Below are 20,198 nucleotides of genomic sequence, written 5' to 3' on the forward strand. Positions count from 1 at the left end.
CCCCAGACCGCGGGGGGCGGGGCCACCCTCCGGTCACGTGATGGCAGAGGCGGCCCTGCCCTGCCCTCCGCTGCCGATTGGCTGCGACCGCGCGGCCGCCGTCCAATGGGCGCCGGGCGGGGGCGGGCCCGGGCCGCTTCCGGGTCGCGGCAGCGGAAGCGCCGGTCGCTGGGGGAACCGCGGCGGGAGCGGAGCGGGACGGGCGGCAGGTGGGGCGGGGCGGGGCGGGGGGCCGAGCGCGTTCCCGTCGGGGCCCGTTGCGGTTGGGGCTGCGCCCGCGGGGGCTCTGGACGCCGGGTCCCGGAGGGGGCCGCGTCCGCCCGGGCCCGCCGCCTGTGACCGGGTCCGTGGCGGTTCCCGCAGCCATGGGCCGCCGTAAGTCCAAGCGGAAGCCGCCGCCCAAGAAGAAGGTGACGGGGACGCTGGAGACGCAGTTCACGTGCCCGTTCTGCAACCACGAGAAGTCCTGCGACGTCAAGATGTGAGCGGGGGGGCACGGCCCGGGGGGGCGGGAGGAGCACGGCCGGGGGGGGGGAGCACGGCTGGGGGGTAGGGGGAGCACGGCCTGGGCGGGGGCGGGAGAGCACGGCCCGGGGGGGGGTGCGGGGGGAGCACGGCCCTGGGGGAGCGGGGAGCACGGCCCGGGGGGGGCGCGGGGGGAGCACGGCCCTGGGGGAGCGGGGAGCACGGCTGGGGGTGGGGGGAGGCACGGCCCGGGAGGGGTCACGGCTGGGGGGGAGGAGCATGGCCCGGAGGGGGCCACAGCCCGGAGGGGCACGGCCGGGGGCCGCCCGTACCACCCTGTCCCCGCTGCCCCCCAGGGACCGTGCCCGCAACACGGGGGTGATCTCCTGCACCGTCTGCCTGGAGGAGTTCCAGACGCCCATCACCTGTATCCTTAGCGGGACCCCCCCCATCCCCCTGACCCCCCCGGACCCCCCCCACTCCTACCCGTTAGTGCCTTAACGTCCCCCCCGAGACCTGTCGGAGCCGGTGGACGTCTACAGCGACTGGATCGATGCCTGCGAAGCTGCCAACCAGTAGCGGCTGGGTCAGCCCCTGCCCGCAGCACAACCCCAGACCCCTTGGGGGTGCTCACACCCCCGCCCCAGACCCGAGGGGGGAAGTCCCGTCCCTGCTGCCCCTTTGGGTGTTTCCTTTACGTTTTATACTTTTCTGTCCCAGGCACGGGGGCTCTGGCTCACACAGGCACCCAGGACCTGTCACCCACCCCGGGGAGGGGACCCCTGCTCGTGGGGCAGTTTGGGGGAGGGGGCTCACCCAGCCCTGCTGGGACTTGTCCCCGTCCCAGGCGCTGAGTTGCCGCTCGCCAGCGAGCTGCAGGGACTGTTCGGGAGCAGGTCCGCAGAGACCCGGGGACAGGGACCTGGTGTGTGGGCAACGCGTTGCGGCGGAGCTGCCCTTGAATAAACGTCCTTGTGGGGCTGGGCCAGGGCTCCGTGTCCTTGTCACTGCTGGTGCCACAGCAGGGGGTGCGGGGACACATGGGGATGGCGCCGTGGGGTCTGCGGGGACAGTCGGGCCCATGGGGACCAGGCGATGCCAAAGCCCTGACAAGGCTCAGTGGCACTAACGAATCTCCTCTGGTTTCACAGCTCTGCTGGGACAAATTGGAACCCTCGGCCACCAGCTCCTGATCCGGGGACCCCATTAGGGCCGGCTTTGTTGTCACGGGAGCCTGCGTGGGTAGGAGGGACTAGGGCTGGGTGTTTCAGAGGCTTGGGGGGGGATCACCCAGGCTTGGTGCTGCCCCGATGCGGGGAGCCTGGGTGTCCAGGGTCACCTCTGTCCCCCTTATGGCACTCAGGCTGTCCAGCTGCTGGAATGTCCCCTCTGTGCCACCGTGTGTTCCCTTGTCCTCCCCCTGTGCCCGCTCTGTGTCTTGGTGTCCTTCTGTCCCTGTTCCCCTTCAATGTCCCGCTGTCCCTCTGTGTGCCTCGGTGTCCCCCATCCTGTCCCAGCTCCAAGGCCTTGTTGCCCCACACCTCATTCTGTCCCTCCCCACCTCGTGTCCCCCCAGCCCTGTGCCTCGCTGTCCCCTGTAGTCCCCCCGCCTCGTCACCCCGTGCCTTTTTGTCCCGTCTCGCCATTGTGCCTCATTGTCCCCGTGCTGGTGCCCGTGGAGGCAGCAGGTTTGCGTGTGGGTTTTATTGTGCCTCGGTGGCTTCACATGGGGGGGCGGGGGGTGGCAGCGGGGCCAGGCCCCTGGCCGAGCCCCCCCCTCCCCCGGGCCGAGCCCCGTGGCCAGGCCAGCCCCACGGGGCCAGGGGCGCGGTGAGGCCGGTGCGGTGCAGCCCTGCGCGGGGCAGGGCGATGCGGTGCAAGCAGCCGCGGGCCGGCGGCTACTGGGAGTTGTAGAGGCCGTCGAGGCCGTCCTCGCCCAGCAGCTCGGGGCCGCCGCAGTACTTGGGGTCGTAGACCTGCCGCGGCAGCCCGTACACCGTCATGCCCTGCTGCGAGGCGCCCTTGTTGCTGCCCATCTGCAGCCCAATGGTCAGCGTGTCGCAGTGCTCCATGCCCAGCGCCGGCTCGAAGATCTGTCGCTTCGTTCCCGGTGCCGTCATCCCGGCCTGGGCAGGGACAGCGCTGGGGGTGGTGGCCTCGGCCGTCCCAGGGGTCCCCAGCCTCCCACCAGGACTTGGGGGGGGTCCCCTCTTGTCACCGGAGGGTCTCTCAGCCTCCCCCAAGGGTCTGGTGGGGGGGGTGTCCCCTTGTCCTCTCCAGGGGACCGGGGGGTGTCCTTCACCCTCCCCAGGTGTCCCTCAGCCTACTCAGGGGACCACATCTCACGATGTCGGGGGGCCTGGGGATGCCCCCCATCCCCCTCCAGTGCCATGTCCTGGCTGACCCAGGACACTGGGGTCCCCTGGGGACATGGGCATCCCTGTGTCCCCATACCTGACTGGCCCAACACTGTGGGGTCCCCACAGGGCTGGCGGTGCCCCTGTCCCCCTCCCTGCCCCTGGTGCCCTGGGGACAGCGCTTCCCCCCGTCCCCACCTGGCTGGCGCCCTTGTTGGTGCCCATCTGGAGGCTGATGGTGGCCTGGTCCAGGGGCTGGTCTGTCCCCAGCTTGGGATCGTAGAGGTGCCGCCGCGTCCGTACGCTGTCATGCCCTGCTGGCTGGCGAACTTGTTGGTGCCCATCTGGGGACGGGGGGAGAGGGGGGTCATGGACGGGGACAGGGACGGTGTCCCCAGCTGCACCAACTGGCCCCGAGACACTGGGACCGCCCCATCCCCCGCCCCAGCGAAAGCCCATGTCCTCAAGATGCCCCCCAGGGACGCCTGACACCTCGTGTGCCCTGGCACCCCCCAGAGTCCCCCTGTGCTCCCCTGTGTCCTTGTGCCTGCCCCGTGTGTCCCCGTGGCACCTGGAGGCCGATGATGTTCCTGCCCTCACGCAGCTTCTCGGGGTGGAAGCGTCGCTGCTGCTTCTCCGCGTACTTCACCCCCAAACCCACGTTGTTCCCCTTCGTTTTGGCCTGCGTGAGATCCTGGGGCTCGAGGTGCGCACAGGCCCTCGCCCCAACGGAGTCACCAGACCCACGTTTATCCCCAGTTCCCCTGGGACTGCCCCAAAACTCCCCAGGCTCCCGGAGACCCAAACCCCCACCCAGGGCTTCCCCGAGCCCCAGCTCTGCCCCGTTTGGCCCCGTCACCCGCCAGACAAGGGCAGTGGGGGAGGACTGGACCCGTGTGTGGTTGGTGTCTTCCCAGGGGACGTAGGGAACCCCCAGGGCCCCCCAGCACCCCCCCAAGGACCCCGGGCCCTGTCCCGCCCCACCAAGGTCACTTGGCCGGGGAGGGCGATGAGGGTGAACGGCACCTGCCTGTGGTCAGTGTCCTCCAAGGGGACACGGGGACCCTTCGGCACCCCCCGGGCCCCCCAGCCGCTCCCCAAAGGCCGCGGGCGCCCCCCGCCGCAGCGGGGTTACCTGGCTGGCGAGGGCGATGAGGGTGGACTGGACCTGCGTGTGGTTGGTGTTCTCGAAGAGGTCGTTGGCCTCGAAGATGTCGTGGGGCTTCACCCCGTAGCGCGTGATGGCCCGCAGGAAGTTCCAATGTTCTCCAGCTGCGCACAGGTCAGCTCGGAGCCCGGACCCCCGGCCCGGGACCCTGACCCCCTGCAGTCCCCCCAGCACCCCCGCGGCCCCCCCCAGGCCTCAACCCCCCCATTTGGGGGCTGCTCACCTTGTGCCAGTTCTGGACGGGTTCGTTCACCTTCTGCACGGAGCCGGGCTGCAGCTTGTTGATGAGCCTGGGGGGGCCGGGGTCAGGGTCAGGGTCAGGGTCAGAGCAGGGGTCAACCCCACCGGTCAGGGTCAGCCCAAGAGAGGTCAGAGAGGGGGCGAGGGATGGGGTCAAGTTTAAAGGTCTGGGGTCAAGAGGGGGCTGAGTTCCCAGAGGATGACCCAGAGTGGAGCCGGGGTCGGGGGTGGGCCGCGCTCCCGAAGGACAGCCCGGTCCTGGGGTCGGGGTCGGGGCTCCGGTCACCGCGCGGGGCCGTACTCGCAGAGGATGACGCCGTCCTTGAGGCCGTCCATGAAGCTGTCCCCGATGCGGCGGCCGGTGGTCCCCTCGATCCAGGCGCGCAGCTCCCGCTCCCGCTGCGGGTCGTACTTCTGCGCCAGCTGCGACGGGGGACACGGTCAGGGGGACGCGGGGGACAGCGTGAGCAGGACATGGGGACGCGGGGGACACGGGGGGGCACCGTCAGGAGAACACTGTCAGGTGGGGAAGGACGCAGGAGGGGACGGGGGGGCTGAGCGGGGGGCAGGGGAGACGCGGGGATCAGGCTGGGGGTGACACGAGCTCAGCCCCCGCTGCGGACCCACATCACGGTGGGGACCGAGCAGCGCCAGACGCCTGGGCCCCCCCCGGTGCCGGGAGGGGGGGTTGGGAGGCGGGGGGGGCCCAGGCGTCCCGGCCCCCCACCTGCCCCGCCCCGGCCCCCCCCGGAGGACCGAGCCGGCCGGGCCCGCCGAACCTTTGCCCATATATAGCCCCGGGCCGCGGCCGCCCGCCCGCCGCGCTCCGACGCCTTATAAGGGCTCGCGGCGGGGCCGGGGGCGGCGGGGCCCCCCCGGGCCACCCAGGCCCCCCGGGTTAACCCTTCCTGCGGCGCTCCCCGCGGGCGGCGGCGGCCGGAGAGACGGGGCGCCCCCCCCCCGCGGGGCGTCTGAAGGGGGAAACTGAGGCACTGCCTGGGGGGGGACACCCAGGCGTCCGGTTGCCGCCCCCCCCACCCCCCCTCCGCCCCCGCCCCGTACACGGCGGGGACCCGGGTGCCCGTCACCTCCCCGCCCGCAGAGGGGACCCGGGAGTCCGGGCTCCCCCGCCCGGGGCAGCACCAGGGACAGCGCCAGGTCCTGCCCCCGCCCCCCGCCCGCTCCGACCGGGTCCTGCCCCCCCCCCTCCTTTCCCGGTCCGCTCCGGCCGGGTCCTGCCCCCCCCCCCTCCCGGTCCGCTCCGGCCGGGTCCTGCCCCCCCCCCTCCTTTCCCGGTCCGCTCCGACCGGGTCCTGCCCCCCCCCTCCTTTCCCGGTCCGCTCCGGCCGGGTCCCGCTGCCCCGCCCGGGGGGGTCGTTCCCGCCCGGTTCGGGTCGGTTCGGCGCCGCCCACCTTGTTCTTGACCTCGGCCGAGAGCCCGTAGGCCGGCCCGCGGTTGAAGTGCGCGTTGGACATGGGGTCGGTGGGGGGGTCCCGGTGGGTCACGTCGGGTCGGGTCGGTTCGCCCCGCTCCGGTCTGTCCCGGCTCGGCTCGGTCCCGGCGGGTCGGGTCGGTTCCTCCCGGGTCGCTCGTCCCGGTCCCGACCCGGCGCCGCCGCCACTTTTAAAAGTCGGCGGAGGGCGCGGAGCCCCCCCGGGCCGGGGCCGCCGCCAGCCAATGGGCACCGGCCGCTGCGCCGGTGTCACCGCGGGGCGGGTGGTGGCGTCATTTTTTCCACATTTAGCGGGGGGATCCCGGGGGGGGCGGGGGAGCCCCGGGCCGCCCCACCCCCGCCCCTCAGCCCCCTCTCCCCTTCGCCCCTCTCCCATCCCCCCGGAGCCCCCCGCCCCCCCGCCCGCCCCCCCCGGTCCCCTGTCCCTGTGTCCATCCCCCCTCTGTCCGTCCCTCTCCGGGTCCTCCCGGTGCCGTCAGCGGATCGGACTCCGCCGGCCCCGGGGGGGAGGGACGGTTCGTCACGGGCGGGGAATGCGCCCCCACCCCACCCCGGCCCCGGGACCGCGGCCGGGGGACCCGGGGGACCCGGGGGACCCGGGCATCGGCGCCACCCTGCCCCCCGCGGGCCCCGGCGCAGCGGGGGTCCCGTGTCGCGGGCTCGGAGGGGGCGCTCGGGGCCGACCCGGGGGTCCCGGGGCTCCGAGGCCGCCCCCCGCCCCCCCAGGTCGGAGCGGCCGTTTCCATTTATAGCAGCCGTTGCAGCTCTGACGTCACCGTGCCCCGTGTGACGTCACCGCGAGTCTCAGGCGCTGACATCACCGCGTGACCCCGCTCTGACGTCACGGGGAACCCCTCGGAGCCCCGCCCCCCCCGGCCGCCAATCACCGCCCGGGCCCCGCCCCCGGGCAGCGGCGCGCGGCGGGACTCTGCGGGCGGCCCCGGCCCGTGACCCGGAAGCGCTTCCCGCGGGGTCGGCGGAACATGGCGGCGCCCAGCGGCGCGGCCCCGCGCGGGGACGCCGGTGTCCGGCCGTGACCTCTGACCTGTCCGCGCTGCCCCCGCGGCGCCATGAGGCTGCGCTGGGCCCGCGCGCTGTCCCGGGGGCTCTGGGGAGCCCCGCAGGTGCGGGGGGGGCCCGGGAGGCGGCAGCGAGAGATGGGGGGACACGGGGGGGTGTGGGGATGGCGGCCGGGACAGCGCGAGGGCCGCGGGGGGGGCGTGGGATGGCGGGGCCGGGGGACACGGTGGGAAATGGGGGCACACGGGGGGTGCCTCGGGCGGGCGGCAGCACTGGAAGCCCAGACCCCCCCTCCGGCCCCCCCCAGCCTTGACCCCTTTCCCCTCCCAGGTCGGTCGGAGCATGTGCCAGCGCAGCCGCCGCGCAGCGGGGGACCCGGCAGGGCGGGCCTGGGGGGACACCTCGGGGGACACCTCGGGGAGCGCCTCGGGGAGCGCCTCGGGGGACACCTCGGGGAGCGCCTCGGGGGACACCTCGGGGGACACCTCGGGCGCCCCGGCCCGGCCCGGCCCCCCCCGCGGGGCGCAGGGCGAGGAGCGGGGCCCCGAGGCCTTTGCGGCGGCGCTGGCCGCGCTGGAGCAGGTGCCGGGGCGGCGCGTGGGGCGCCTGGAGCTGGTGGAGGCGGCGCTGGCGGCGATGCCGGCGCTGGGGGTGGCGCGGCAGCGCGAGGCCTACCACCGCCTGCTGCGCCTGCTGCCGCGGGGGCCCTGGGTGCCCCGCGGGCCCTTCCAGCGCATGCTGGCCCCCTTCCCCCGGCAGCAGGAGTGCGGCCTCCAGATCCTGGAGCAGATGGAGCGATACGGTGGGTGCGAGTCGGGGAGGGGGTGCCACCCCCTGGGGAGGGGCCCGGATGTCTGGGTCCGCTGGGGAGTGGGTGCCTGATTCCCTGGGGGGGGGCCTGGTCCCCACGCTCACCTGGACACCGGGGTCCCCGTGCAGGCGTGGTGCCGGACGCGGAGACGCGGTTTCTGCTCCTGGGGGTCTTCGGGCCCCGCAGCCGCCCCGTGCGCAAGTGCCAGCGGATGCTCTACTGGCTGCCACGGATGCACCACGTGGACCCCCACCCCTGCCCCGCCTCCTGCCCCCCTCCGGCCTGGCCACTGCCCGCCTGGGCCTGCACCGAATCGCCAACGACCCTGATGCTCGTGTCACTGTCTACCAGGTGGGACACGGGGACGGACATGGGGATGGGGGACACACCAGGGGACCATGAGGACAAGGGATGTGGGATGGGGATGTTGGGGGACACGGGGATGTGGGGATGTGGATGTTGGGGGACACAGGGGGATGTGGATGTTGGGGGACACAGGGGGATGTGGGGACATGGGGATGGACAGACAGGGGGTGGGGACCAGTGTCACTGTCAGGTGGAATGGGATGGGGATGGGGATGGGGGGACAGGGACAGGGACCTCGCCTCACCATCAGCTGGGTGGGACACAAGGGTGAGGAGCTGAGGTGGGAGATGTGAGGATGAGGATGCAGGGGGTGCCCCTCTGTCACCATGGCCAGGTGGACAGAGGGGCTCCCGTTGGGGACACAGTGCCCCAGTGAGGGCCCAATGTCCCTGCGTCGTTAAGCGGCAGCTGGTGACAACTGTCTCCTTCCTGCAGCGGCCAGTGCCAGACGAGGGGGACGACGAGGGCTCCGTCCAGCCCTACATCATCGGTGAGCACAGGGGGACCCAGAGGGACCTGGGTGTCACGGGAGGCATGTGGGCATCTGGAGGGGGGGGGGGGGGGCAAGTGTTTTGGGGCACACTGGTATGTGGGGGGACCCTGGCAAGTGCGAGGGACCCAGGCATTTGGGGGAGCCTCGTGTAGAGGGAGCCCTGTGGTGTTGGGTATGGGGTCCCCAGCGTTGGGGGCCCTTGTGGGGGGGTTTTGGGGTCCCCAGTGCTGGCACGGGGTCCCCAGCTCCCCTCCTGCAGGCGCCCAGAGCCCGGAGCAGCAGGCGCTGCTGGCCCGGCACGGCCCGGCACGGCCCGTCTTCGTGGAGGGGCCGTTCCCCTCTGGCTGCGCAGCACCCGCCTGTGTTACTACGTGCTGCGGGGGACCCCCTGCCCCCCCACCTGCGGGTGAGCCTGACGGACCGTGGGGCTCGGGGGGGCGGGGGGGGACGACACTGGACGGAAGGGGAGGAGGCCCCCACGGCACTGGAGAGGGTGGGACATGGCTACAGAGAGGTTCCCCTGACCCAGGACAGGAGGGGCTCGGACCCCCATGGCCCAGGCCCAGGATGGGTGGGAGGGGGCTCTCGTGGCCCAGAAGGGGACGGGACGGGACCCCCAGGGCCCAGGACAGGAGGGGAGGGAGGGGCCTCCCTGGCCAAAGACAGGAGGGGAGCCCTGGCCCAGGACCGGTAGGAGGGGACCCCCTGCCTCCACAGGAGGAGCCCCCAGACCCCGAGCGCAGCCTGTACTACCCCCTGTACCTCGACCTGGACCTGGAACGTGGCCCTGGGACGATGATGAATTCGATGTGGAGGAGGGTAAGGCTGGGGGACAGGGGCAGGGGTGAGGGGGGATGCCCGTGTTCTCCCCGTCCCCCTGACCCGTCCCCCGCAGTGGAGGAGGGCCCTGTCTTCGCGCTGTGCATGGCGGGGGCCGGTGACCGGCACACGCTGGGCAAGTGGATCGCGGGGCTGCAGGAGGCAAACCCCGTCCTCGGGCGCACCCCCGTCATCTTCCGCCTGGAGGAGGGGGACCCCCCGGCTGGCACCCTCGGGGATCCCCCTGCGCCCTGCCTGGGGGCGGTGCCTCCCCCGCCTGCGGTGCTGGAGCCCCCCGACCCGCCGCAGGGACGTGGGCACGGCCCCGGGGGCAACGCCGCCGGCCCCGGGAGCGGTGGGGGGGCTGGTGCTGCCCCCCCAGCCCTGGGGGAATAAAGGAAGTGCCGGCAGCGGAGTGGGGTGTCTTGTGTTGGGGCTGCTGGGGGCAGCGCCCTGGGAGTGTGCAGGGTGGGGGGCGACAGGGGCGCTGGGGGCATGGAGGGGCGGGCGGAGGGGAAGGGGTTTGGGGTGATTTGGTGGGATATGGGGGTGTTGGGGGGGATATGGGGGGGGGTGGGGGGTATGGGGGATATAAGTGGTATTTTGGAAGGATATGGGGGTGTTTGGGGGGATGGGGGAGGTTTTGAGGTGATTTGGGGAGCTATGGGGGATTTAGGGGGATTTGGTGGGATATGGGGGGTTCGGGGGCATATGGGGAGGTTTTGGGGGTGACTGGGGGGGGATACGGGACCCCACGAAGAAGGGGGGGGGGGGCGGGCAGGGCTCTGCGCACGCGCGCCGGGCGTCCCCGGGCGCAGCCTGGCGGAAGTTCCCGCGCACGCGCGTTACGCACCGACGTCGCGCCGCGCCCGGCCGCTCCTCCGCGCACGCGCACTGCGCCGCGCCGCGCCTTCCCGCGCGAAAAAACGGCGCGAACGGGGCCGGAAGCGGAAGTGGCGGCTGCGTCATCGGCGGCGCGCCGCGGCGCGCGGCGACGGGCCCGGCATGAGCGCGGCGGAGCGGGGCCCGGCCCCGGGGGGCGGCGGGAGCCCCGGCCCCGGGAGCGGCCCCGGGCGGGGCCCCGCGGCGGAGCCGGGCGGCGGCGGCGGCGGCCGGAAGGCGCGGGGGCGGCCGCGGCTGACGGAGTCTGACCGGGCGCGGCGGCGGCTGAGTCGCGGAAGAAGTACGACGTGCGGCGGGTGTACCTGGGCGAGGCGCACGGGCCCTGGGTCGACCTGCGCCGCCGCAGCGGCTGGAGCGATGCCAAGCTGGCGGCCTACCTGCTGGGGCTGGAGCGGGGGCAGCGCGCCGGGCGGCGCGGGTGAGCGGGGCTGGAGAGCCGGCAGGGGCCGGGGGGGGGACCGGGAGGCTCGGGGGGACCGGGAGGCTCGGGTGCCCCTTCCCCTCCTGCAGCTCTCGGGGGGACGAACCCCCGTGGGGAGGGGCGCCCCTATTTGTCCCCAGGTCACTGCCCCTCTCTCCGCAGGAAGCCGTGGGAGCAGATCCCTAAAAAGCCCAAACGGAAGAAAAGTGAGTGCTGGGGGGGCGGGGGGGGGCTGGTGGGAGCCGGGGTGTGAGCGGGGCCCCCGGGCCAGGCGTGCTGGGAGGGCTCAGGCCTCAGGTAGGAGGCCTTGGCTGCCAGGAGCGCAGGCAGAGGCTGGGGGCAGTGGGGAATGGGGCTGGGGCGGTGGGCTCTGGGGGACGGGGCGGGGGGTGCCAGGCTGCCAGCAGCCCTCCCCCAGGGCGGCGGCGCAATGTGAACTGCCTGCGGCATGCGGTGATCTGGTACGAGGACCACCGGCAGCGCTGCCCCTACGAGCCGCGGCTGGCGGAGCTGGACCCCTCGGTGGGGCTCTACACCACGGCCGTCTGGCAGTGCGAGCGAGGGCACCGCTACTTCCAGGACCTGCACTCGCCTCTGCGGCCCCTCAGCGACTCCGACGGGGACAGTGACGACGGTGCGTGACGGGACGGGGGGGGTTGACTGTGGGGCCTGCGGTCCCGCGGGGAAGGGGCTGGGGACACTCCTCTGGGTGGTGGGGACTTGGGGGCGGGACCCAGGTCTGGGGGACCTGACTGCATCGTTTGGGGGCCTGGGCTGTGGGTGGGGGGTCCAGGGACTCCTTTGGCACTCGGGTGATCTTTCTGGGGGGCGTGAGGGTCCCTCTTTGGGACTTGGGGTGTGTTCCTTTGGGGGCTCCCCTTGATTTTCCCTTTCCTACAGCAGCAGCTCCTGGCAGCTCCTCCTCCTCCTCAGGGGGCTGCAGCTCAGGCTCGGAGGCGACGCCAGGGGGGGCCCCATCAATGCCAGGGGGGGTGGCAGTGGCCCCCCAAGGAGCTCCAGGCCCCCCCGAGGGTGCTGCGGAGGGGCGGGGAGCAGCGCTGGAGGCTGTGGTCTGCGTGCCACTGCCGCTGCCTCTGCGACTGGGCGCAGGGCGGGGTGCGCTGACCGAGGCGGGGCCCCCCACCCTGCTGCAGGGGCCCCCCCTCCTTATCCTGGCCAGCCCTGGCTATGATGCGCTGGGGGGACTGCAGCTGACGTGGGGGGGACGAGGTGCCCTGCGCTCTGCTGGAGGGGGGGGGCGCCTTCCCCCCACCCCCCCTGGACTCCCACCTCCCTAAGACAGGTATGAGGGGGGCAGGGGTCAGGGGGATGAGGTGGATTGGGGTGCTGAGACCGTGTCAGGGGGGATCGGAGTGCTGGAGGGTTGGGGGGGGGCTTGGGGTGGTGGTGGGGCTGGGTGGATTGGTGTCAGGAATCGAGGAGATGAGGGGCTGGGGGGGGATTGGGGGCTGGGGGGTACCAGTGCCTCACTTGCCACGCTGATGGCAGAGGAGGACGTGGTGCTGGGGCTGAAGCAGGAGGAGGTGCCCCTCCCTGCCGCCGAGCCCCCCCCACAGCCCCCTCCGGAGCCCCCCGGGAGCCCCCCCGCCCCCCCTGGCTGAGGATGCTGACGGTGGTGACGTGTCGGCCATCATCTACGAGATCCCCAAAGAGCCTGAGAGGTCAGGGGGGTGGGGGTTGGGGGTCACTTGGGTACTGGGGGGGGTCAGGCTTGGGAAGGGAGTTCAGGCTGTCCCTGGGGGCTCGGGGAAGCAGCAGATATTGGGATGGTCTTTGGGGGTCACTACAAGGTTTTCTAAGTTTCTGGGGACGTGAAAAGGGGGTCAGGGCTGGGGAAGGCTTGGGGGGTTACAAGGCGTTGAGGGACTGGGGGGGCTGCAGGGATTAGGTTTCTTTTAGGGGTGAGTGAGATCTTACGGTTACGGAGATCTTGGGGATAAGGGGGGGGGGCGGGGGGGGGCTTTTCTGGGGGTGGTGGCCTGGGAGAGTTTCCAGGTGCTGTGGGGGTGTTTTGGGGGGTACTCTTGGTGTGGAGCAACTCTTCGGGTTTGTGAAGGGGTTTAGGAGTTCTCAAGCCCATCACGGGATGTTGGACAAGGTCCCCCAGGGCCTGGGCCCCCCCGTACTGCAGCCTCTGGGGGTGTCTCATCCGGGGCTGTGATGTTCTCCCCCCCCTGCACAGGCGGCGGCGGAGCAGGCGGGCCGCGCCCCCCCCCCAGACCCCGAGGAGCTCCCGGAGCCGATCGCCTGCCCCTACGCGGGCTGCGGGCAGGTCTACGTCGCGCTCAGCAGCTTCCAGGTGTGTGTCCCCCCCGCCATCTGCTCCCCGGGGTTCCCCAGGGCCCCCCCTCACCTCTCCACCGCCCCCCCAGAACCACGTCAACCTGGTGCACCGCAAGGGCCGGACCCAGCAGTGCCCCCAGCCCGGCTGCGGGAAGAGGTTTTACCTGGCCAACCACCTGCGTCGGCACATGGTCATCCACTCTGGTGAGACCCCCGCGGCCCCCCCGCGGCCCCCCCACGTCCCCTCCGCGTCCTCCCAACGTCCCCCCACGGGCCACCCCCCAGGCGTGCGGGAGTTCACCTGCGAGACCTGCGGGAAATCCTTCAAGCGCAAGAACCACCTGGAGGTGCACAGGCGGACGCACACCGGGGAGACCCCCCTGCAGTGAGTGGGGGGGGGCTCTGGGGAGGGCACTGGGGACCCCCCCACGTGTGGGCAGGGGTGTGGGGCAGTTGCTGCTGCACTGAGTGACGGGGAGGGATCAGAGGAACCTGGGTGTGAGCTCTGCGGGTGCCCCTCACCCCCCCCTTTGCCCCCCCAGGTGTGAGCTCTGCGGGTACCTCTCACCCCCCCTTTGCCCCCCCCCAGGTGTGAGGTCTGCGGGTACCGCTGTCGCCAACGTGCCTCCCTGACGTGGCACATGAGGCGCCACGGGGGGTCCGGGCTGCGCCCCTTCCCCTGCGAGCGCTGCGGGAGGCGCTTCGAGCGCCCCGAGGGCCTCAAGTTCCACGCGCTCAAGAGCCACCCCGAGCCCCGCGGCACCTAGAGGGGACCCCGCGGCACCTGGGGGGGACCCTGCCACTCCCGGGTCACCCCCGTTGCCCTGGGGTCGCTTCGCGCCCTGTGGAGGTACCTCCTGGGGGGTCCTGACCCCCCCCCACGGGGCACCCTGAGCTCTGTGCACTTGGTGGAGCCCCTCATCCCCCCCCGGGGGCTCCCTGAGCTGCCCTGGGGACCCCCACCTGCCCCCAGCACCGGGGGACTCCTGACACCCCCAGGATCCCCCCATTGCCCCGGGCCCCCCCCCCACTCACCCTTAATTTATTTCCTGACTCTCAGTTGTCGTCCCCTCCGTCCCCCCCCACCTCCCCCGAGGCAACTGGGTCTTGGGGGCGGGGGGGGGCAGTGGGGACCCTGGTTTTGTCTTGGGAGAGAGGACCCCGCCCCCCCGGGGCCCCCCCAGTTCCATTAAAGCGATGGCTTTTACTTGCTGCTTCCTGCTCTCTGCCCGGGAGCCGCGGGGGGGGACCCGGCGCGCTGGGGGGGGCAGCAGTGCCGCGGGGGCAGCCAGGGCCCTGCCTGGGGGGGTCACACACCTGCTGCCCCCCCGCTCGGGGGTCGCGGCCCCTCCCCCGCTGGGAGGGGTCCCCTCGGCCCCGCCCCGGCGCTGTCCCCGGTGCTGAACCGGCGGCGGCTCCGCCCGCACCGGGCGCCGGGTCCGTCCGCCCCCCCCACACCCCCCCCCCCCGCCCCGGGTCCGGCGGTGCCGCAGCGGCGTCTTCATTGCGCCGCCGCCCCCTCCTCCTTCATCACCCCCTGCCCTTCCTCCTCCTCTTCCATCACCCCGTCTTCCTCCCCCCCCCCCCCCCCCCCGCCGCTTCCTCCTCCATCGCACACACCGCCCTCCCCCCCCCCCCGCTGCTTTCTCCTCCTTCCTCCCCCTCCTCCTCCTTCCCCCCGACCGCCCCCCCCCCCCCGTCGTCCTCCTCCTTCCCCCCGCCCCCCCCTTCTCCTCCTCCTCCCCGGGTCACGTGGGCGGGGCCGGGGGGGGGGGCTATAGGCGGTGTCTATAGGGGGGTCTTGGGGGGCGTCGGGGGGCCCCGCCCGCTCGGCAGCCAATGGGCTTCTCCGGGGGGGCTGGCGCGGGCCGTGGGGGGCAGGTCCGTTTTGGGGTGTCGGGGGGGCCGGACCGACCCACCTGCGGGCGGGGGGGCGGACGGAGCCATCGAGGAGCGGGGAGGGGGGGGCCGGGCCGCGCCCACCGTGGCGGTTTGGGGGGGCCCCGCCCCGCGGCCGCCCAAGGACGTTTAAAGGACCGACGGGGCCACCGCTCACAGCGCCTGACGCCGCGGCTGAGCCCCCCCGAGCCCCCCCGCCTCGGGGCCCCCCGCAGCCCCCCGAGCCCGCTGGGCCGTGCGGGGGCCCCCCCCGAGCAGCCCCCGCGGCCACGGCCCCGCGACGATGGTGACGGTAGGAGCGGGGGGAGGGGCCGCGGTGGTTGGGGGTGTCGTCGGGGGGGCGCGGCCGGCACCCCCAGCATCCTCCATCTCCCGAAAGACCCGTCCCGTGCCTTCGCCCCCCCCCGGCCCCCCAGCATCTGCCATCCCCCGCTCCCCGCGTCCCCTCACCCCCGTGTCCCCCTGCTCCCGCGCTCCTCCACCCCCAACCCTCCAGCCCCCCCCATTCCCTCCCCCCATCATCTCTGTGTGTCCCCCCCCACGATGCCCCTACGGGCGTGTGACACGCTTGGGCGGGGACGGGGGCACCAGCGCTTGCACGCACACGCGTGTGCACCCCATGTATTTGTGTGCAGCGGGCACACGCGTGTCACAACGGGCCGAGTGGCCTCTGTGCGGGAACACGCGTGTGCCCCGTGTGCTCGCGTGGGACGCGGGTGTGCAAGGCGGGGGGACACACACTCAGCTGTCCCCTGCGCCCCCCCTCGCCCCCCCCAGTCCCTCCTCTCCGTTTGGCACCGGGGCCCTGCGGAGCCGCCGCACGCACACGCGTGTGCGCAGGCTGGCGGGGCCCGCACAAGGTGCACACGCGTGTGCCAGCGCACACGCCTCCTCCGCTTCGGCGTGTGGGCGCGGGGACACGTGTGTGCGGGGAGGGGACGCGCGGCCCCGCGCGGGGCGGGGGCGGGTGTCGCGGCGCCGCCTCGCCCCTAAATCCCATTTTCTCAATCCGATTTGGTGATTTTCGGCTTTTCCGCTTTCACTTTTCTCACCGGGTAATTTCGGCGCCGTCGCTGCCCCGCGGGTGGACGGACGGACGGACGGACGGACAGACTGGGTCCCCCCCCGGCTCGCGCCGGGCCCCCTGTCCCCCCCGTCCCCCCCAGCCCTTAAAGGCGCAGTGTCCCCCCACAGGGACCCCGCCGTCCCGCCCCCCCGCCCCGTTTCAGCCCCTGGTCAGTTCCCGGCGGGCCCGGGCCCGGGTGTCGCGGCCGTGGCTGGCGGCCCCGGGTGTCCCGTCTCCCGGGGACAAAGGGCCATTGTCCCCCGCTATTGTGCGGGGGGGGGAGGGGCGGGGGCTCCTCTGCACAATGGGGGATTATCCCCCGGGGGGAGGGGCGCGACGGAAGCCGGAGTGTCCCGTTCCCCCCACCCCCCCACCCCCCCCCCCACTTTGGGGACGCCTCGGTCCCCTCGTGCCCTGCTGGGGTGAGGGGCGGCCCGAGGAGCCCACTGCCCCCACGTACCCGCCCGAGTTGTCTCTGTCCCCCCCTCCCGGAGTCCTCATCCCCGTGTCCCACCATGGCTCCATCCCCGCGTCACCTCGGCGATGACTCTGTGTCCCCACTGCCTGGGGTTCCCCGTGCCCCTCTCCCTGTCCCCCCGCTGTCCCCGTGATGGGGACACCCTGGTGACACCCCCCCGTCCCCTCAGCAGATCCTGAGCACAGTGGAGGCCCAGGCTCCAGCACCCCGGGGCCGTCAGGCTGCGGCCCCGTCCCCGTGGCCGTGCCGGTGGTGGCGGTGCCAGGGCCGGGGGTGGCGGCGGCACTGCCCAATGGGGCCCCCCCCGGCCCCCCCGTGGCCGACGACAGCAAAACCAACCTGATCGTCAACTACCTGCCCCAGAGCATGAGCCAGGAGGAGCTGAGGAGCCTCTTTGGCAGCCTTGGGGACATCGAGTCCTGCAAGCTTGTCCGTGACAAGGTCACCGGTATGGGACAGGGGGGACGGGACACAGGGACACAGGGAGACAGGACGTGGGAAGATGGGACACGGGGAGACAGGACATGGGGACACGGAGAGATGGGACATGGGAAGATGGGACACAGGGACGGGGCAGATGGGACACAGGGAGATGGGACATGGGACACGGGCAGATAAGACGTGGGGACACGGGGCATGGGGAGACTGAACGTGGGGACCTGCGGGGACTGGGACAGGGATGGGCACGTGGATGGGATCACAGGGACAGACACAACCCCAGGAGCCTCTCTGGGGATGTCGGGTCCTGCAAGCACGACCCCAGGATCCCGGGTACAGGGACGTGGGGACCCCCAGGGACAGAGATGAAGATGTGATAGAAACGGGCCTTGGGGACAGGGGTGGGGTGGGGGTGGGGACCGGGCATGGCATGACTGGGCCTGGTGCTGGGGCCACCCTCGGTGCTGACCCTGTGCTCCAGGGCAGAGCCTGGGCTACGGCTTTGTCAACTACGTTGAGGCGGGTGACGCCGACAAGGCCATCAGTACCCTCAACGGCCTCAAGCTGCAGACCAAGACCATCAAGGTGCCAGATGCTGGGGTCCCTCGGGGGGGGGTGGGCACCAGGGATGCCTCGGGGCTTGGGGGTGGATGCTGGGGTCCCTGGGGGGTGGCTGGGCACCAGGGGGTCCCTCAGCAGGGTGGGGGTCCTTTGGTGGGGGCAGATGCCTGGGTCCCTGGGTGGGCCCATGGGTGGGAGGCAGCTCTGGCACTCGGACACCCAGGTCCCCAGGGCTGACCCCCCCCCCAGGTGTCCTACGCTCGGCCCAGCTCAGCCTCCATCCGTGATGCCAACCTCTATGTGAGCGGCCTCCCCAAGGCCATGGGGCAGAAGGAGATGGAGCAGCTCTTCTCCCAGTACGGCCGCATCATCACTTCCCGCATCCTCGTCGACCAGGTCACAGGTGTGCCTGGGCGCCTGGGTCCCCTGGCAGGAGGGGGCTGCCCAGACGCCCGGGTTCCCAGGAGGGTCTACGGGGTGGGGGGATGTCACCTGGGCGGGCAGTGGGGTGTCTGGGAGGGAGGGCGCTCTTTGGACACTGGGGTCCCACGGGTGGGTCTGCGGGGGGATTCCCCCGGTGCCGGGGTCCCACGGGTGGGTCTGTGTCTGTGACTCCCCAGACGCCCGGCTCCCGCTGTCCTGCAGCGGGGTCTCAGGGCTCTGTCCCCCGGCTGCCCTGTGCGCAGGTGTCTCGCGGGGGGTGGGCTTCATCCGCTTCGACAAGCGCGTGGAGGCAGAGGAGGCCGTCCGGGGACTGCACGGGCAGAAACCGCTGGGCGCCGCCGAGCCCATCACTGTCAAGTTCGCCAACAGCCCGGGCCAGAAGTCAGGGGGGGCCCTGCTCAGCCTCTGCCCCAGCACCCGCCGCTATGGTGCTCTGCATCACCCCCCCCAGCGCTTCCGGTGAGCCTGATGTGCCCGGGGGCCCCGGGGGGTGGGACACCCCCAGGAATGGGAGCACCCCTCAGGAGATGGGTGTGGGAACATCCCCAGCACCATGCGGACACTCCCCAGGGGACGGGGCCACCACAGGGCGTGGGACACCCCCACGGCGAAGACACGCCTACACGGGCACACCCTCGTGTCCCTCCTAACGGCCTCTTGTCCTCTCCAGGCTCGACAATTTGCTGAACGTGGCCTACGGCGTGAAGAGGTAACGGCCCCTCCCCACCACCCAGTCCCCCCTAGTCCAGCTCTGCGCCCCCAGCCCCATACACAGGCGGGGGACCCTGGCAGGAGGGCACCCATGTGTCCTGGGGGGGTAACGCGGCGTCCGGACGCCCTGACCCCAGGCCAGCCCGCTGTCGCTGCTGCCCAGGTTCTCCCCGTTGGCCATCGAGGCAGTGCCAGGGCTGGCCGGGGTGGGCCTGGGGGCCCCCGGCGCTGGCTGGTGCATCTTCGTCTACAACCTGGCACCCGAGGCGGACGAGAGTGTCCTCTGGCAGCTCTTCGGGCCCTTTGGTGCTGTCACCAACGTCAAGGTCATCCGCGACTTCGCCACCAACAAGTGCAAGGGCTTTGGCTTCGTCACCATGACCAACTACGAGGAGGCGGCCATGGCCATCGCCAGCCTCAACGGCTACCGCCTGGGCGACCGCGTGCTCCAGGTCTCCTTTAAGACCAGCAAACAGCACAAGGCCTGAGCTCTACCCCGCTGGCTTCCCAGCCCCTGGGACCGGGTCCCCTGACATCACCAGGCCACAGGGACCCCCACAAACACCAAGGACACCCTGGAGATCATGGAGAACCCCCCTGGACACCTGGAGACCTTGGGGACCCCCTCCATGAACGCCAAGGACACTGTGGGGACACCCTAAGGATACCCTGGAGACTGTGGGGACCCCTCCCAGGCACCAAGGATACTGTAGGGACCTCCCCACCCTGGAGACCGTGGAGAACTGCCCCGGACACCTGGAGACCTTGGGGACCCCCTCCATGGGCATGAAGGACACCATGGGGACACCTGAAGGACAACCTGGGTACCATGGACACCCCCACCTCTCCCCTAGGCACCATGGACCCTCTGAGGACTCCCCCAGGTGTCCCCGAGCTCTTGGACACTGTGGGGGCATGGAGATGGAGGGGGCACCCCCAAAGATCCTCCTTCCCCACCACCCTGGAAAGTCTGGAGAGCCCCCAGGACACTGAGGACACGCTGGGACCCCCCCAGACACCCTGAAAACTCTGGGAATTGTGAAGGAGTCTGGACACGGAGAAGAGGTCACCTCTGGAGTCCCCAGGAATGCCATGGGCACCCCAAAGACCTGGGGACCCCCCCAGCACCCAGAGATATTGGGGGACCCTCCTGGGCACTGCAAAGACCCTCGAGGTGGGGCCCCCCTGCCCCTTTCCCTGTACCTGGAAGCCACGGTGACCTCCGACGAGCCCAGGTACCCCGGGAACTCCCCGGCCCCCAGCACCTCCCTGGTCTGCAGGTGCCAGACCAACACACGCCCCCCCCCCCCCTCCTTTTTTTTTCCTCCTCTGGGGGGGGTTGTGCACCCCCAAACAGGGAGAAGGGGGAATCCCCCCCTCCCTTAGGGGTGTCCTGCCCCCCCGGGGCGAGGCGGGGTTGTGGAGACCTCAGGGGTGCTCCGGGACCGACCCCCCCCCCCGGGGGTACCGTGGGGGAAGGGAAGTGGGGAGCCCCGCCCCCACCCCGGGCTCCTCCCCACCGACCCCGCCCCCAGCTCGGAGACACCCACCCCCCCCCCCCCCCCGCAGCGCCCTCTGGCGGTGGCCGGACCACCCGGAGCGGCGTCCGGGGTCCGCGGGTTCGAGCCCCGGCTCCGGCCGCTGCCCCGGGGAGGGACCCCACCAGCGCACCCGATTCGGCTCATTTTGTCCCCAGGCTGGTGCCAAGTGGGGGTCGTGCCACCCTCCCCTCCGGTCCAGGAGTCCGGAGGGTGTGTCTGCTCTCTCTCTCTCTCTCCTC

At 72.3% G+C, this 20,198-nt stretch overlaps 5 protein-coding genes across 5 annotated transcripts; 4 read left to right on the forward strand and 1 right to left on the reverse strand.

Annotated features, from left to right (window-relative positions):
- The first annotated feature begins 105 nt into the window (after window positions 1-105).
- On the forward strand, window positions 106-1,449 carry ELOF1 (elongation factor 1). Its single transcript, XM_074810308.1, has 4 exons — window positions 106-209; window positions 364-481; window positions 822-892; window positions 980-1,449. The coding sequence occupies exons 2-4, from the start codon at window positions 366-368 to the stop codon at window positions 1,042-1,044; spliced, it is 252 nt and encodes an 83-aa protein (XP_074666409.1). The 5' UTR covers window positions 106-209; window positions 364-365; the 3' UTR covers window positions 1,045-1,449.
- Window positions 1,450-2,154: 705 nt separating this feature from the next.
- CNN1 (calponin 1) lies at window positions 2,155-5,962 on the reverse strand. The gene is given in 8 exon segments (XM_074810317.1): window positions 2,155-2,591; window positions 3,021-3,118; window positions 3,121-3,166; window positions 3,394-3,504; window positions 3,958-4,088; window positions 4,207-4,280; window positions 4,532-4,653; window positions 5,644-5,962. Coding segments are annotated over 8 exon segments (873 nt in total). The 5' UTR covers window positions 5,707-5,962; the 3' UTR covers window positions 2,155-2,363.
- Window positions 5,963-6,656: 694 nt separating this feature from the next.
- Window positions 6,657-9,603, forward strand: ECSIT (ECSIT signaling integrator). Its single transcript, XM_074810281.1, is given in 8 exon segments — window positions 6,657-6,808; window positions 7,035-7,506; window positions 7,644-7,866; window positions 8,317-8,371; window positions 8,634-8,780; window positions 9,092-9,158; window positions 9,161-9,193; window positions 9,270-9,603. Coding segments are annotated over 8 exon segments (1,371 nt in total). The 5' UTR covers window positions 6,657-6,754; the 3' UTR covers window positions 9,590-9,603.
- A 595-nt stretch (window positions 9,604-10,198) lies between these two features.
- Window positions 10,199-14,028, forward strand: ZNF653 (zinc finger protein 653). Its single transcript, XM_074810314.1, is given in 13 exon segments — window positions 10,199-10,358; window positions 10,361-10,514; window positions 10,680-10,723; window positions 10,936-11,151; window positions 11,418-11,733; window positions 11,735-11,820; window positions 12,027-12,107; window positions 12,109-12,199; window positions 12,721-12,745; window positions 12,748-12,837; window positions 12,911-13,025; window positions 13,107-13,206; window positions 13,411-14,028. Coding segments are annotated over 13 exon segments (1,656 nt in total). The 3' UTR covers window positions 13,589-14,028.
- Window positions 14,029-14,660: 632 nt separating this feature from the next.
- On the forward strand, window positions 14,661-19,714 carry ELAVL3 (ELAV like RNA binding protein 3). The gene is made up of 7 exons (XM_074810327.1): window positions 14,661-15,012; window positions 16,437-16,712; window positions 17,184-17,287; window positions 17,513-17,666; window positions 17,950-18,166; window positions 18,378-18,416; window positions 18,582-19,714. The coding sequence occupies exons 1-7, from the start codon at window positions 14,661-14,663 to the stop codon at window positions 18,904-18,906; spliced, it is 1,467 nt and encodes a 488-aa protein (XP_074666428.1). The 3' UTR covers window positions 18,907-19,714.
- The last annotated feature ends 484 nt before the right edge of the window (window positions 19,715-20,198 follow it).

Source organism: Strix aluco, chromosome 35 (genome assembly GCF_031877795.1).
Source record: "Strix aluco isolate bStrAlu1 chromosome 35, bStrAlu1.hap1, whole genome shotgun sequence".
In the NCBI taxonomy this organism is placed as follows: domain Eukaryota; kingdom Metazoa; phylum Chordata; class Aves; order Strigiformes; family Strigidae; genus Strix; species Strix aluco.